Raw genomic sequence first — 17,433 nt, forward strand, 5'->3', positions numbered from 1 at the left:
ATATCCTAAGGATTTTATTTATGGAAACGTTCAATTATCGTATGGGAATAATTATTTCGCATCGAAGAAAGAGAACTTAAACAAAAAGAAGGAAAAAAAAAAAAAGAAAGAAAAAAAAGCAAAAGAAAGATAAAAATAAAAATAAAAATAAAAATAAAAATAAAAATAAAAATAAAAATCAGATCGCCAGGACTAGATATGAAGTTTTTATTTATATATCAATAATAACTACCTTGATTTTTTTTTTTTTTTTTTAATATTGTACACCATAATTCGCGAGTTGTTGATCGATCCATTGTTTGTGCTGAGATACACTGGCATAAACGGCAGGTACATTAGATTCGCCACAACCAATGCCCCAGGACACTATACCAGCCTATAATAAATAAATTAATGTATTATATAATTCAACGAAGGTATTCTTTTTTTCTTTTTTTTGTTTTCTATGTTACACATAAAAAAAACTGATACCTGAATAAATTGTCCAGTTGCCGTTGGACAAATCAAAGGACCACCACCATCGCCACGGCAAGTGTCCTTGTTGGGTTCACCGCCAGCGCAAATAAATGAGCCATGTAATAAAAAATATTGTCCTAAATCCGTCGTTCTTAAACGATTCTGACAATCTGATCGTTCTACAATTGGTAGATCTACTTTTCTTAATTCCGCCTGATATTCACCATTTGAACCTTTTTCACATTTAGATTTTAATTATAAATGAGAGAATATATTTGAGATTAGATCGTACGAATATATTATTGATATTATTTAAAAGATAAAATTTTACCAAAAGCACTACTGCCCCAACCTATTCCGAGACATCTAGTACCAGATGAAAAAGTCATTCCTTGTTGAGGAAGACATATTGGTATCACGTTTGTTGCATAATTCACTGTTGAATTTAATATCAATATAGCTACATCGTGAAACAAACCGCCGCTATAATATTGTGGATGAGGAATGATAGCTTTTATTCCTGCTTCTTGAATAGGTTCGCTGTTATTTTTCACGTTCCATTGTCCGAATCGAGCGACGAATACTCCGTTTTCTTGACTACAAAAAAAAAAAAAAAAGAAGAAAAAAACAGAAAAGAAAAGGGAGGAAAAAAAAAGGATAATAACAAAATTCCTATTATTTTTTACGATTTACTCTTTACAAATCATTTTACGTGTCAATTCTTTATAATCTAAATATACGAAGTAAAAATGATGAATATTATGGAAATTTCATAATACGTAATATGCATAAATACACGAGTTATAATTTTACAATTTATTTATAAAGGACTAACTTACGATAAAATTGAATTTAACATACTTCGTAACGCAATGTGCAGCAGTCAAGACAGCTCCATTGTTGATCATAGAACCACCACATCGATACAAATATTTACCATCGGGTTGTTTCACAAAAAGTGATACCATCCATGGAAATTCAGCGAAATAGGTTTTGCCTGATGATAATGGATAAGGTGTTGCTTAAAAAAAAAAAATATATATATATATATATATATATAATTAATTTACTAGAAAAAAATTAATTTACGTATACGTATGCAATATGCAAGTATTTAAATAATATTAATGAAATAATATTCCGACATTATACCAGGTGCATTAGCTGTACCACGAATACCGCATACTACTTGAATATCAAGAGGATCCATCGGATTATTAATAACAAGATCACGTGGTCCAGCAGGTATATTAGAGTACAGTTGATTTGATGCAATGATACCAGCTGGCCTACAACAAACTTCATCGGCTGACGTACAAATGGTAAATCTTGGATCGATAATACCAGCTCCATCGATATTAATGACATTCCCTTGTGTACAGAGCCAACTTTTAACACAGTAACAAGCATTAGATGTCCCTGGGAATTTCATTTGTCCAAGGCCATTAATAATAACGGTTGTATCGACATTGGTAATGGGTCCATTACCTTGACATGAATTATTAATATTAAAACGATTAATTAATCAATCATACAAAAATATGAATGGATTCATACCGGATGACGGTATAACGAGATTAGCCCCGTTAGTACATTGCAATGTATTCCCGCAAATAATACAAATCTGTCCTTGGGGTTGTACGGTCGGTGTTATAATAGTTGGTACAATGTTAGATGTTAATTTGCAACAAACCTGTCCTACACCTGGACAGAGAGATGTCTGTTGACGCGGAATAATAATACCTTCTCCTGATGTACCAATCACTACAATGTTTTGGGGATCGCATTGCCAACTCCATACGCATATGCAATTAAGACCAGGTATTCCCGTAGGTAGGATAGGATAACCCGTTGGAAAGATTATTGGAGGAAGCGTAGATTGCATAGTTGTTGCGGTCGTAGGTGGTTTTGTAGGAGGTGTTGTAGGTGTTGTAGGAGGGGTTGTAGGAGGTGTAGTAGGAACTGTCGTAGGAACTGTTGTAGGAGGTGGTTTAGTTGTAGTAGTAGTAGTAGTAGTAGTAGTTGTTGTTGTTGTTGGAGTGACAATAGGAGCTGCAGTGCTATTAGGTAATTTGCAACAAACTTCCAAATCCCCGGTACATCTTCGATACCTATTAAATATCGAATACACATTGATTTTTTTTTCCCCCCAAATAATACAAATCCCATTAAAATCTTACCTGATATCTATATTTCCTGCTCCGTCGGTTATAATGGTGGTATTAGGATCGCAAAGATAATAAGGTACACAAATGCAATCCGTAGTTGGTGGAGTACTAGCGATTTTTTCTAATTTTTCTAATTTAAATTTGTGAAGATGAAAGAAGGAAGGTGAAATTAATTCGATCTTCGATCGATCCTCGATAAATTTAACGAAGGACGATGTATTCATTGACGATGATCCTCTTGTTAATATTCCATCGATCGTTGTTGTCGATATTAACGCGATGATCGTTAACGAAAAACAATGACGATACATGACAAATATATTCGGGTCGTCGTTTCTAGTCGACAGCTCAACTTCTATTGAACGATTTTATTTTTTTTATACGAGCGCGAGTGTTTTATGTTGTCTATATATATACATATATATATATATATACATAAAACATACATAGACAGGATGTAGTAGTACTTTCCGGTTTATGGGAAATATCCAGATTCAGATACGAAACTCTAACAGCGTTTGCTTTTGTTACAGGAGTGAATTACTGATCGAAAACGTGAACGAACAATAGACACTTACTGTCACGTATTTGCTATTTAAAAAGACAAAAAAGAAAAAAGAGGGGGAGGGAAAAAAAAGAAAAGAAGAAATTACAAATTAAAAATGTATTATAAAATTCGAATAAACTGTATGGATCATTGGGATAATCCATCGATATAGATTATAAATCGACACGTAGATTATTCGAAAAGGAAGAATATATTAGGGTCAACTTGGCGTGACGAACTACGTTCTAATGTGTGACCTATTTATTTAACACATATAAAAGGGAGCGCAGTTAATTTGTGTTGTAAGAAAAAATAAAAATAAAAATAAAAAAAAAAGTAAAAAAAAAAAGAAAACAAAGAACATGTGTAAAAACAGAATAGTTGAATTAATATTATCTTTTGATTGTTTTTTTTTTCTTTCTTTTTTTTCTATTTTTTTTTTTCGTTTTTTGTTTTTTTTACCAAACAATAATATTCATAATACAAAATTCACACGTAAAAAACACTTAATTAAATATCGTAAAATTATACATCAATAATAATAATAATAATAATAATAATAATAATAATAATAATAATAATAATAATAATAATAATTAAATAGCAGTAATTATATGTACCAAAAAGAGGTATTTATCATGGCGATATTGCAAAAAATGTTACATAATATAATAACAAACAAATTGATTTCATTACTCTGGCAGCGGCATATAGGAACATTTGTAAAAGCAAAATTGAAAAATAAACAAAAAAAAAAACAAAAAAAAAAAACTCCCTATTCTTTTTCTGGCCCTTTTTGATTTTGCGAATCAAAAAAAGAAAAAGAAAGGAAAGAGAAAGAAAAAAAAAATTAATGCACCTTTAGCATGAAATATGGGCCTATTTGGTATTGATCTATATTTTGATATATATAGATCAATACCATTAACTATTATTATACATGAAAATCTATTGGAAGATGGTGATATTCTTTTCTTCTTCTGTATATTTCTTTTTTTTTTCTTTTTCTTTTTTTTTTGACTTATAAAAATTATTATATTTGTACAATTCTATTAAATTCTACTATTGCGTAAAATAAGAGAACGCATACATACATATATATATATATGTGTGTGTATCGCATATATACATACCATACGTATGTATATATATATATATATATATATATATATATATATATAATGTGAAAATTAAATGAACGAAACAAAAAATTAGATATTGCTCAAATAATAAGTAACAATATCATGACAATAATTTATATTAATCTCTTGTATGCTTTATATTTATACATTTATCATCTCTTGCTCTTCACAATTCACGATTCAATTTATTTATTATATTTTAATACGTATATATCACGATTTCAGTCAAACAGTAATCGATCAACGAAAAATAGAGCAGGACGATATTAAATTTTGTGCAATTAATTAATTATATCTTATCATAGAACAATTATTTAAGACTTAATAGAACTTATAATATCTCTAATATGTAATATTATAATATATATGAATAAGTAATAAAATATTTCTTTTTAATACTACTTTTTTTAAATACTACTCTGGTGTGTATGTGTGTGTGCAATTGATATAAAATAATAACAATAATAATAATAATAATAATAATAATAATAATAATAATAATAATAATAATAATAATAATAATAATAATGATAATGATAATGATAATGATAATGATAGTCTTTGACAGGAAAAAAAGTATCTTTGGAAAAACGTACAGCCAAATATAGTTTGAATAGTTAAACTCATTTACAAAATAATAGTTACAATAATATTATACTATTACAATATATGTATTTGATTTTCAACAGAAAAAAAAAAAACCATTGGAACACAAACTGTTATAATACATATATATATATATATATATATATATATATATATGTATATACATACATACGTATATAAGTATATATAAATGTTAAATAGATATAATATGAGAGCAATATGGTGATTTTACAGAACTAATAATGCAAATGAATAAAAAGAAAAATCATATTGAGATCATTTTACAAATCTAATAATACTTTTTGAAATACTATCATTAGAACGAATGTTTATTTTGTTGAAATAGAAATTCTTTGTTTTTCCCTTTTTTCCTTTTCCTTCTTCTTCTTTTCTTTTTTTTTCTATTTTTTTTTTTTTTTTTTTTTTTTAATTTTTTAATAACTACAATTATATCAATAATTACATAATCAGGCACATGAACGAATGACTTTAGTGAAACTAGAAATCTAATATATGATGTATCGATCCCTTTTTTTTTTCTTTTTAGAAAGTTTGACAATCTAAGTTTTGCATAATAGAAAAAAAAAAAAAAAAAGAAAAAAGAAATAATAAATTTTAACGTAACGCCATATTTAAAAATGTACGTCAATTTTATCATAGAAAATTGTTAATATTTCAAATCTACGACTAACTTCGTAATGGTCCATTATAAGATCGTGTCAGAAGTAGTTTTAAAAAACGAATAGGATCTTTTAATTATCTTTTAATTATCGTCACGATTATCGCCATCTTGACGAATCAAAAAAGAGATATTTTCTTATTCTTCTTCTTCTTTTTTTTTCATGTTTCTCTTTTTAATGCATGCTCTTCAAACTAATAAGAATTGTGGCCAAGATTATTTAATAAAATAATGTTCGTTAATGTTTATCCATATATATATATATATATATATATATCACTTCTCGTAATTAATAAAAAAAGAAAAGGTTCGAATTTCTGCATATGAAAAGATGTAACTATATCTAATTTATATATATATATATATATATATATATATATATGTATGTATATGTTTATATACATATATAAAATTATTGCAGCTTCATTCTCTCAGACTATTAACTAAATCTGTAAAAGAAACTTTTTTTCATTTCTTTTAATTAATTTAATTAATATATACATGTATGTAATTATATGTATGTATATATATATATATATATATATATATATATATATATATATATATATATATATATATAATAAAAAGATTGTCATTTTTTAAACATTGCAGTCTTATCTATTTTCATTGAGAATTAATAATTTGATATCACTCGAAACCTTTTAAAGATCCATAATCTTTTTTTTTCTTCTCTTTTCTTTTCTTTTCTTTTTGTCGATTAGAGTCATTCGTATAATATAGTGGAAAATAGGAACAAAAAAGAAAAAAATATACATTAACCTATTAATAATATATAAGAATTGTTTAAAAGGCTTCACATAATATATTCTCAATGAAAGAATTCATTACTTAACTCTTAAAAATATAATTAATATGCGCCATGATATTCATATTTAGAAAAAAAAAAAAAAAAAGATTTACAGAATTAATCATATATAGAGTAAGTACAAAAAAAAACATTGCAAGTCTAAGTATTCTCATAATACAAAATTATACGTACTAGTTCGAGTTACGTATATATATATATATATATATATATATATATATATATATATATATATATATATATATATATGCCATATTAATTTTCGAACGATCTTTTATATTTTCAAAAATTGTCAGAAACAATTGTTGAAAATAATTAATTGTTTAGCACAAATATCAATGTAAATTCAATTCGAACGTTTATCTAATTACCATACCAGTTTAGTTGTAGTACATTGGTAATTTTGTTTTTTTTTCTCTTTTATCTATACTTTCTGCCTTCCTTCTTGTTTTCTTATTCATTAAGATAGATCACGGTTGAAAAAGTTAATGTCGTCGATATATTCGAAAATAATAAAAAAAAAAAAAAGAAAATCAATTCACTTCTGACGTCGTTTACCTATTGAATTTCTTTGTAATTTTGGATCGTTCGTCGTTGAAATTGTCTCGAATGATGATTTTGATTGATAAGATCCTGAATTTTTGGATCTCATAGGACAATGGCTCACGGTATGCGCTGTATCTCCAGTAGCACCACAGATTGGACACGTATATGCCCTATTAAAAAATAAAAATATTATTGACATATGATTTAAATTCAATATAAAAATTTAACCTCAATACGATCGATATTATCATTATCGATAATATCGATTGAATGTTCTCAAGTTTGAGAATTCAATCTATCGAGGATTTCTACGAAGGAAGAAAATAAAATTAAGACATAATAAATATATGATTAACATTAAATTTAATTAAACACAAATGGAAATTATACTCTATCGATATCTTTATCGATAATATTGCCGACTGAATAAAATCAAGTTAAAGGAAATATTTCAAAGCAACGCCACCTACCGAGAATCCCTATTAAACTAAAATACTAAAAACAAATGAAATCACGAAACTATCGACGAACTCTCGTATCTCGAAGCTATCGAATAAAGACATCGAAAGTATCTGTTTTCTTTCGTGCTATTGTAATAGAAATCCCCCCTCGAGTTTACTCTCTACACAGAGGATAAACATACTAGAGACATATATGTCCGTGAATAAATACGATTTATCATTTCCTCGCCGCTTACCTTCAAAGCTGCATGCGTAGCGACGGCGGTGCCAGCGTCCAAAAAGTAGAAAACAAAAGACGAAAACTTTTACAAAGCTCAGAATTTTTCACAAGATAGAATACGAAGAAAAAAGTATATATATGTGTGTACATATATATATATATATATAGGTAATTATTAAAATTTTATAGAAAATTTCGTAATTAATTATATATACCATATTATCTTTGATCATTCTATTTATTATTATTATTATCTTTTTCATTCAATAAAAATTATTTATTTGATTATTTAATTAGGTTAAATGTTAAAAGATTAATATATATTATGTTAGTATATATTTAAAAAATTAAAAAATATTTTCACCTAAGAACGGGACACTGCACTCGGCCATCAGCATACTTGATCAAATGTTGCCGATAGTATATTTCCTCAACGCCATTGTTTCTACAAAAGACGCATACGTTTGGTAATGGCTTTTTCGGCTTTTTTCGACGAATATTAGCTACAGGCTGTTGATAATCGTCGACATCCGGACAATATTCAAAATCCCGTCCATTGTGACGAAATTCTTCCATCACGTCGTCCACTGTATTAACAAAACACATACATATGTACATATATGCATAAATACATTTTTATTATAGAATTACAATGTCATATTCGAATCGATAATCAAACGAGCATATTTGTTTTTAATATTCTATCGTATTAATCTCTACATAAATGTTCGTCTTTTAAAAACTAACCTCTCAAAATTTATTTAACAAAATGTCAATGTTATATCTGGTCATGTTTTTCTTTTCTTTATTTCAACTAACCTCTCTAACCTCTCTTAAAATAATTAAATCTCGTATATCGTTAATAGTCATTTAAAAATTATCTTTATAAAAAAGACAAAAAAAAAAACAGAGAGAGAGAGAGAGAGAGAGAGAAAAAGAAAAAAGAGATTCAATCTAATTTTACGACACTCGGAAGGATATTTATTTTTTCTTTTCGTTCATTTCAAAAGAGGAGCTTTCGATTAGCAGAGAGGAGAGAAAGCGATATATGTATTGTTTGTTTTACCGAAGGCCATGATCGCATACGTAACTACATATATATATATATATATGTATATATATAATACGTATATATATATATACGTATAGAGACGTACACTTCGAAAAAAAATAATCCCCTAACGTTCTCGAATCTTCATGAGTACAGTATTGTGTTACAGATCTTGTAAACAAAGGGCGTTCGAACTTAAGAGAACGTCGTTGTATCTAAAGAGAGGAACGGAAAGCGTCAAAGTATTTTCTCGTATATATATTTATTCGTTAAGATAGAGGAGAAAGAAAGAAAGTAGAATGGTGCGAAAAGAAAGAAAGGAACGAAGAAAAAACCTTCAAAACATTTCTCTCTCTCTCTCTCTCTCTCTCTCTCTCTCTCTCTCTCTCTCTCTCTCTCTCTCTCTCTCTCTCTCTCTCGAGATTAAGAGAGAGAGAGAAAGAGATCGTAAACTTCTAGAACGATTTTAATAAACGTTTTGAAACATCGTAACGTTCAAGAAAATAAGTAAACAAAAAATGAAACAATAACGAAAGTACGATACATTTCAAAGTGAAACGACATAACCTAATTTATCAACCAGACAAAATATTTAATTTACTTCGTAGTGGATTCTACACGATAATTTTAATTATATTATATAATCATATTATTCGTTAGATTTAGATATTTAATTAAATGTGCTATTATTTTTTTTTTCTTTCTAATTCGTTGATAATATCGATCGTTAGGATCGTTATATTTTTCTTTATGTGAAATTTATTCTGATAGAAAAGATAAAATATCGATAAGGTTATGTTAACATTATATTATATCAAGATTATCTGCGTAATATTAAAATAAATATTTTCAAGTATTTAATTTATTAGTAAATAGCTATTATTGATTGTATTTATTTCTAAATGCAAAAATTTTCTGTGAAAATAATTATTCTTATGATTAGTATAATTTCTGCGAAGTTATATATATATATATATTTCTTTCTTTCTTGAGAAATAGAAACAAATCGTACATCGTGATCGAGGTTATGTATAAAATTAATTTAAACATTTTTAAATATTTTTCATATTAGTAATCATATAAATGATTACTATAGGAATTTTATTTATTACTAAATAATTTGTCATTCTTAATATATTTTATGACGGACAAAAAAAAAAAGAAACAAAAATATTAATAATACATTATATATTATATTAATAATATCATTAATATAAATCTTTGTAAGTGTGAAAAGATTAAAAAAAGAAAAAGATAAAAAGAAAAAAAAAAAGCAATTGTTTTTGAAACTTCGTTCAGTGAGAAATTAAGACGAACTTATATTGAAATATTACGCTGGACCGTTCGAAACTTCTGCGCAACGATATTAGAGATATATTTATCTCTTTATTCATAAAATCGCAACCTTCATAAAGTACCTGTAAATTTCAAAAGGTTGGGTTTTTTCCAGGTAAAACTAGGTAAAGGACCTTCCGTCCTTTCCTTTTTTCTTTTTCTTCCTCCCCCCCCCCCTTCTCTCAACAAATTTTAGATTTTACGAAATCCTAGAATATATAAGTATAGCTAAGAGTCTTGTCCTAAATTATACTCAAAGATATTTCTTCCCATAGAAATTGTTTTTCTCCTATTATTAGCTCGACGAACATTTTCATAGATATTTTAAATAATGAAAATTAATCAATACGCCGTATATAATCTTAAGTAACAACAAATAGCGTCTTTAATATTCTTCAATTTAACATTTTTTATAGGTTAGGTTAGATTAGATTAAAATATAACACGAACTAGGAAATATAATTCCTCCTCCTTTAAGAATTATACCATGCCAATATATAAAAAAAAAAAAGAAAAAAAAGAAGAAGAAAGAAAGAAAGAAAGAAAAATCAAAAAGTCTACCGACAATGTTACGTTTTAACAAATTAAGTTAAAAGTATCAATTTACAACGAAAAATGCTTACGTATGTATGACATGATAAAAAAAAGTCGACGTCTGCGATTTTTTTTTTCTTTTTTCTTTTTCAAAGTCCTTGAAAAGTTCTATTAGATATATATCGTACGTGTTAAAAAGAAAAGCAATAAAAGAATATCTTTAAGAAGATTTTTCGAGAAAATTAAATACTTTGCTTTTACGTTTTTTTTTTTTTTTTTTTAGGTTAGTTTATAACTAACGATAAGAAAAAAGTTTGCCAACGATAAAATGGGAATGAAGAAGATAGTATTACGAATGTTTATACGATTTTCTTTCGTTGTACGTTACCGAGAAATACCTCCTTCTTATACGAAAAGAAGGGGAGGGGGAGAATGAAAAAAAAAAAAAAAAAAAAAAAAAAAAAAAAAAAAAAAAAAAAAAAAAGAAAAAGAACTTTTAACAAGCGTGAACACGCGTCAAAAACTTCGTAGCCTTCTTTTTTTTTATTCAGAACTAATTCTCTTGAAAATACTGCCTCTCTGCCTCTCTCTCACTCTCTCACTCTCTGTTTCTCTTTCTTTTATGAGTGCACGACAGTATAATATATATACCAAACCTGATATATGTATCTCGAATGATCGTTGCGAGAGTTAATTTGTTTACAAACGATCGAAGGTTGATTAGCTGACTAAGATAAGATAAACACAACACACGTACACACAAAAATGTACACGGGCACATAGGCACATCTTTATAGTGAAATTGAAAGAACGGTAAACCCTTCGAGAATAGATTTCAAACGATGTAATGAATGACCGATCGATCAATCGATCGATCGATATTATTCGATAATTAAAAAAAAAAAAAAAAAAAAAAAAAAAAAAAAAAAAAACAAGAAAAAAAATAAATAAAATAAAACGAAGAAAAAAAAGAATCGAAACCAACTTCGTTATCGATCGTGAATCAATTGACACGTTAAAAAAACAGAAAAAAAAAAAAACAAACAAAAAGAAAAGAGAGAAGAAAAAAAGTGAGGTTATAAATTATGCCTAATCGCATATTACGTTAATCCTTTACGTGACAAACAAATGTCGACGACGTTGAGACAAATTACGCTGAATAATAATAATAATAATAATAATAATAATAATAATAATAATAATAATAATAATAATAAAAATAGAAAGAAATAATACTGCGTGCGTCATCGAACACCACTTTCATAATTACGTATACTTGGAGAGATGGAATTAGATATATACATATATATAGAGAGAGGGGGGGGAGAGATAGAAGAATCAAGTGAGAACGCGAACAAAAACAAAAAAAAGAAAAAAGAAAAAAAAAACAAACAAAAAGAAATCGGGAAAAATTCGTGGAATCATTTTTTACTTTCTTCATAAGTCAGTCAATTATTCAAAGGACGTAATAAGAGAAGGTGTCAATAGTGTACGATAATCAATTGTTTAGCGTGCAACGATATATCAAGTATACGTCATCGATAAAGCGCGATTAACTTCACGTTATTTCTTTCTCTGTCTCTGTCTCTCTCTCTCTCTTTCATATTTTTCTTTTCTTTTTCCTTATCTCTATTAACTTTTTAATGCATTTCGACTAACATACATATATATACGTATAAAACCAACATGACCACAAAAGATATGTGTATGTATATATTTCTCTCTCTCTCTCTCTCATATAAGGCACAACAATATCAAGTTAGACATAGTGAGGTGAGTGAAGTTAGAGCGTAATAAGAAACGAGATAAAAGTCTTCGCACGAAAGGAATTTGCTGTTGGGCGTACTTGATCCTTCTTCAGTCAGGCAAGCGGATTCAAAAGAGAAAGATTTTTCTCTCTCACTCTCCCTCCCTCTTTTTTTCTCTCTCTCTCTCTCTCTCTCGATGATCGCATATATAAAATTATGATGTAATCGACATAACGGACGAGACACGTAATAGAACGAAAGAATAGTAGGAAAAAAACGTTGACGAGGAAGGGGTAGGAGGAAGATAGGAGGAGGAGGAGGAGGAGGAGGAGGAGGAGGGAGTGAAGGGAGGGAGGGAGAAATGAGGAAGAAGAAAGAGTGAGAGAAGAGGATATACGCGAATAAGATAGAAGGAATTAGAAAGAAAAAAATGAAAACAAAAGCTCTCGATGATCAGTTATTCGAATTAAAAGCAAAACAAAACGGAAAGGAACGACGGAATGAAACGGAACGGAACGGAACGAAACGAAGAAAAAGATAAGAAAAACAAAAAAGAAACGTTAATAGAAGAGGTGGAAAAAGAGAAAAAGAAAAGAAAAGAAAGGAGAAAAGAGAAAAAAAATAGGAACAGAAGAAACAAGAATGTAAAAAAAAAAAAGATAAATCGATTACTTACCGTTAGGATACGGATTGGTATAGTAACTGTAGAATGTGAAATCATCGGTGAATAATCGTTTAAGTTCCTCCTGCAAGCTTGGATTGAAAGGGAAAAAGCAATTTCCCGAAACTTGAAGCATTGGTAGTTGCCTCGATTTAACACAAAACATCGTGGCTTTTATCATCGAATATTTCTTTCTTTCTCTTTTTTTTTTCTTTTTTTCTTTCTTTTTTTTCTTTTTTTATATATCTCTTCGATACGAGATTAAATTCGTATATCTATATATACGTATTAATTTGTATATATATATATATATATATATACATATATACTGTGTATATACGTTTCTATGTATGTATATATGTAACGCGTGTATTTGTGAGAGATGTGTCAATGTATCGTTAAAATCGATGTATATATGTTTTTCTCACGCTCGTAAATGTGTAAGTTCGTGCGCGAATGCGCGCGTATATCTACGAGAGTGTTCCCCGTGCGTATGTGTGTGTAAATGTACGTGGCGAACGTGAATATATATCTATGTGTATATATATATATATATATATGTATGTGCACGTGTGTGTATGTTAAGTGTCGCACGTTTTACACTATCGAAAAACTTTCACCCGAGCTTGACGACTTTTCCAGTTCGACTGAAGAGAGTGAGAGCAGGGATGTCATCGGCGATTGGAAGAAGAAAGGATCTAGTGGTGGGGGTTAGGGTGCCGTAGTTGGGCCTACGAACTGATGGAAGAAAAAAAGCGGCTTATTTGAATCCACTGGTTTTGATTTGACATGCTTAGGTAATATATCTCATATGACTATTATAGCGTTTATCCTTTATTTGTTTTTCTTCTTTTTTTCTCTTGTTTCTCTTTTCTTTTTTCTTTTCGATATCTGGTATCTTTTTGTTTTAAAAGGGGGATGTTTATCTCTTATGACCTCATGTTACTTTGAAATCATGTATGTATATATATATATATATATGTACTATACATATATGTATATATGTGTATTATATATATATATATGTATAATATATATCATAGTTTACCTTTTATATCGTAATATTACTTTGAAGTTATTTATAATATATATATATATATATATATATATGTTGTATGTTATATAGCATATATATTGTATATTATATACTATATATATGTATATGTATAATTATAGTGCATATTTATCAACACACGCATACATATGCATATTCATAATTTTGTGAGAATTAAATGTATAAGATTTAAATAAATAAGACTTAATGTATATATGTGATAAAATTTTTAAATGTATAATTATATATATATATATATATATGTTTTATTTATACATTATAATATGAAATTTCAAGGTTAATGTTTATCAAGTATAACTACACAATATTTATAGTATAGTTATATTTGTATAAGTTATGCTACAAGTTTTTTTTTCTTTATTTTTTTCTTCTTTTTTTTTTTTCTTTTTTTTATACAAAATTTTTTCATTAGATACAATTTTATTTCATTCGTTTTTCTCACAAAATTATATATTATAATTATTGTATTATCCTAGTATAGTATAATTGTTCACTATAAATATAAATTATTCTATAAGTTTCTTCTTTATACAACGTTTTATTTGTAGAAACGAACAAAAATCAGTTTATAAAAGGTCAATTAATAAACTCGAAATTATAATTCAAAGTTAATTACAGTAACAACGATTCATAATCAATTTATTTGTATACTTTTTTTTTAACAATTAATCAATTATTATTCTTTTATTTAGAATTAAGATGATCACTTGGCTTGAATTGAACAACAAGAAAAATTTACAAAAAAGAAAAAAAAAAGATTGATTTCTATACAAGGTATAACTTGCAATAAAAAAAAAGGAAGAAAAACACAAACAAACAAACAAACAAACAAACAATTTAAAATTTCAAATATCAACTAACGATGAAATTTATGGCGGATAAAATCAAAAAGGAACAAAAAGAAAAAAGGCAAAAAGAAAAGGAAGAAAAGAAAAATATAAAACAAAAAGAAAAAAAGAAAAAAGAAAGGTAGATATGTTTGTACATATACGAGCGTGTAATTTTAAACTAAGATGGTGTTATAAGATTTGAGATATCTCATATCATGATTAGCTGATTGTTCTCACGATATTTAATAAAAAAAAAAAAAAAAAATAAAGAATGAATTAATTATATATATATATATATATATATATATATATATATATATATAAAACAAAAAAAAAACAAAGCAATTAGAGAAAAAAAAGGGAGAGGTAATTAAATACACACACACCTACATACACATCTGAAAAAGAATGAATGAAAAAAACGATATGCACTAATCTTCATCTTTATTGTTACTGTGTAAATATGTAGGCACTGAACAAATAATGTTTCATAATTTGTTTACAAACATTTACATTTACTGATCTTTTTGTTGTTGTATTATTCATCATCATTATCATCGTCATCATCTACTTCTTCTTCTTCTTCTTCTTTTTTTTCTTTATTCTTTTTTCTTTTTTGTATTATTTTCCTTTTTTCACATTTTCTTTAATTTCCCCCATTTTTTTTCCCCCATTTTTCTCTTGTTCAATCGATGAGAATTAGTTCGCTCTCTCTCTCTCTCTCTCTCTCTCTCTCGCTCTCTCTCTTTCTTTCTTTCTTTTTTTCTTTCTTTTTTTCTCTCTTTTTCTCTGCGAGCAGGCCCGACCATTTGGATGTCAGTCAAGTCCTACTTGTATTCCGTCTGTCGTCCGTAGACACACACACACACACACATTGTGAACCACGTGTATAATACCATTTTCGGTTTTGTTTGTTTGTTTGTTTGTTTGTTTTTCGTTCCTTATTTTTTTTTTCTTTGCGCCCTCCCGCCCCTACCCTTCCCCAACCATTTTATTTTTATTTTCTTTTTTCTTTTTTTTTTTTTTTTTTTTTTTTATTCTTCTTACTCGCCCATCATTTACTTCCTCTCTCGTATCATCAGTCATCGGTATCAGTATGCGTACTCAGTTATTCGTATTCGAAATTACTAATTTGCGACCTCAATTAATTATTTATATCAATATATAATATATGTATATATTTATATATATATATATATATGTATATATATATATATATATATATACACATATATATGTATATACGTTCGTGTATGCATGTATATATATATATACATATATATTTATATATATATATATGAATATATATATATTTTTTTATTTATTTATTTATGTACTTTTATTTTATTTTTATTATGTATACCTTTTTAATCTCTATATATACGCTAGTATATTGTTCCTCTATTCTAAAAATTTATTACCATGATTATTTTTAATGATAATATGTATATAACTCGGTGAAACTATAATATTAAAAAATAATAGTAGTATGTCGAGAACATATTACACGTATGTCGTTTTCAGAGAATTGATTGGATAGAAAATTAGGAAGAGGATTAGAAGGAGGAGCAGGAGGAGGAGGAGAAGGAGGAGGGAAAAGAATGACGAGTAAGAATGGCGTATAGGGTGGCTCTATAAAGGAGATTGTTAGAAAGAGAAAAGGAAAAAAAAAATAAAGAAATAAAGAAGAAAAATGAAAAGTTAAAACGCGATTTCTAACTTTGGCTAAGGAGATTGATATTTCGAAATTCGAGGGCACACAATGATCGGATAGATTAGATTTTTCAATAACGTATACAACGTGGGTGGTAGAGGGGGGAGGGCTCTTAAGTATAAAGCGGTGCGCTCTTGAATTTCAAAATGTCGAGATTAAATAAAAGTATATTGGTACAAAGTCTTTTTTTTCTTTTTTTTTTTTCCCTTTTTTTTTCTTTTTGTTTTAAGACGAGCTAGACTTAGGGAGGATTTGTTTACGTGTATATGCGTGAATCTTATGTATGTATGTATTTACGTATGCATGTACATATGTATGTACGTAGGTATGTATGTATGCATGTAGGTGTATTCGTACGTATATGTGTATGTACGTATACTCGTATGTGTGTACGTACGTGTATACATGTGTGTCATACAGACACACATATACACGTACACACACATATACATGAATATATATATATATATATTATATATATATATTCCATACATGCGTGTGTTATGTGTGCATGTAGGTGTGGTGTACGATGTTATCGTGATGAAAGAGTTATGTTTGCAAAAATTTTCAAACACACGTTAAAAAGATCTTTCATTGTTGATTGATTAATTTCTTTCCCCTTTCTTTCTTTCTTTCTTTCTTTCTTTCTTTTTTGTTTTTTTTTTGTTTCCTTCTTCTCTTTTTTTTTTTGTTTCAATTCTTTTTTATTACCCTCTTTTATCCCCTACCCTTCCCCAAACCCCAGTCAATGCCCCGCCCCATCCCTCCCCAAATAACTCCGGATTATTTCATCAGCCTTTTAATCATTTTTATTTTTTATTTATTCTTTTTTTT

At 27.6% G+C, this 17,433-nt stretch overlaps 2 protein-coding genes and 1 long non-coding RNA gene across 4 annotated transcripts in view; 1 reads left to right on the forward strand and 2 right to left on the reverse strand.

Moving 5' to 3' along the window:
• Positions 1-210: 210 nt before the first annotated feature.
• On the reverse strand, positions 211-2,966 carry LOC118442539 (inactive CLIP domain-containing serine protease A28). Its single transcript, XM_035868268.2, has 7 exons — positions 2,637-2,966; positions 2,014-2,567; positions 1,609-1,944; positions 1,318-1,477; positions 788-1,053; positions 472-689; positions 211-376 (listed from the first exon to the last, which is right to left on the reverse strand). The coding sequence occupies exons 1-7, from the start codon at positions 2,933-2,935 to the stop codon at positions 254-256; spliced, it is 1,956 nt and encodes a 651-aa protein (XP_035724161.1). The 5' UTR covers positions 2,936-2,966; the 3' UTR covers positions 211-253.
• A 3,702-nt stretch (positions 2,967-6,668) lies between these two features.
• On the reverse strand, positions 6,669-13,808 carry nanos (RNA-binding protein nanos). The gene is made up of 3 exons (XM_035868296.2): positions 12,996-13,808; positions 8,016-8,238; positions 6,669-7,140 (listed from the first exon to the last, which is right to left on the reverse strand). Exons 1-3 carry the CDS (start codon positions 13,159-13,161, stop codon positions 6,963-6,965), a joined length of 567 nt encoding a protein of 188 aa, XP_035724189.1. The 5' UTR covers positions 13,162-13,808; the 3' UTR covers positions 6,669-6,962.
• The window catches only part of LOC118442551 (uncharacterized), a 34,476-nt gene continuing 30,018 nt past the window's right edge, over positions 12,976-17,433 (forward strand). Inside the window, exons 1-3 of one of the 2 annotated variants that reach the window (XR_014983537.1) lie at positions 12,976-13,118; positions 13,623-13,777; positions 14,748-15,114. This is a non-coding gene — a long non-coding RNA (uncharacterized LOC118442551). Of the gene's footprint in view, positions 13,119-13,622; positions 13,778-14,747; positions 15,115-17,433 lie in introns of those variants that run through there. The other variant, XR_014983538.1, reaches the window with a different exon arrangement.

This window comes from Vespa mandarinia, chromosome 24 (assembly GCF_050613455.1).
Source record: "Vespa mandarinia isolate Hongniang chromosome 24, ASM5061345v1, whole genome shotgun sequence".
NCBI classification, from domain to species: Eukaryota; Metazoa; Arthropoda; class Insecta; order Hymenoptera; family Vespidae; genus Vespa; species Vespa mandarinia.

Bases quoted from the DNA above. Each gene is read 5' to 3' on its own strand.
- nanos (XM_035868296.2), bottom strand. From the start codon at position 13,161: ATGATAAAAGCCACGATGTTTTGTGTTAAATCGAGGCAACTACCAATG. The intron at 8,239-12,995 runs GTAAGTAATCGA...TTGTTAATACAG, and splicing joins TACCAATCCGTATCCTAACG to TGGACGACGTGATGGAAGAA. The intron at 7,141-8,015 runs GTGAAAATATTT...ATTTTTTAATAG, and splicing joins GTGCAGTGTCCCGTTCTTAG to GGCATATACGTGTCCAATCT.
- LOC118442539 (XM_035868268.2), bottom strand. From the start codon at position 2,935: ATGTATCGTCATTGTTTTTCGTTAACGATCATCGCGTTAATATCGACA. The intron at 2,568-2,636 runs GTAAGATTTTAA...GATATTTAATAG, and splicing joins GCAGGAAATATAGATATCAG to GTATCGAAGATGTACCGGGG. The intron at 690-787 runs GTAAAATTTTAT...AATGTGAAAAAG, and splicing joins TTGGGGCAGTAGTGCTTTTG to GTTCAAATGGTGAATATCAG.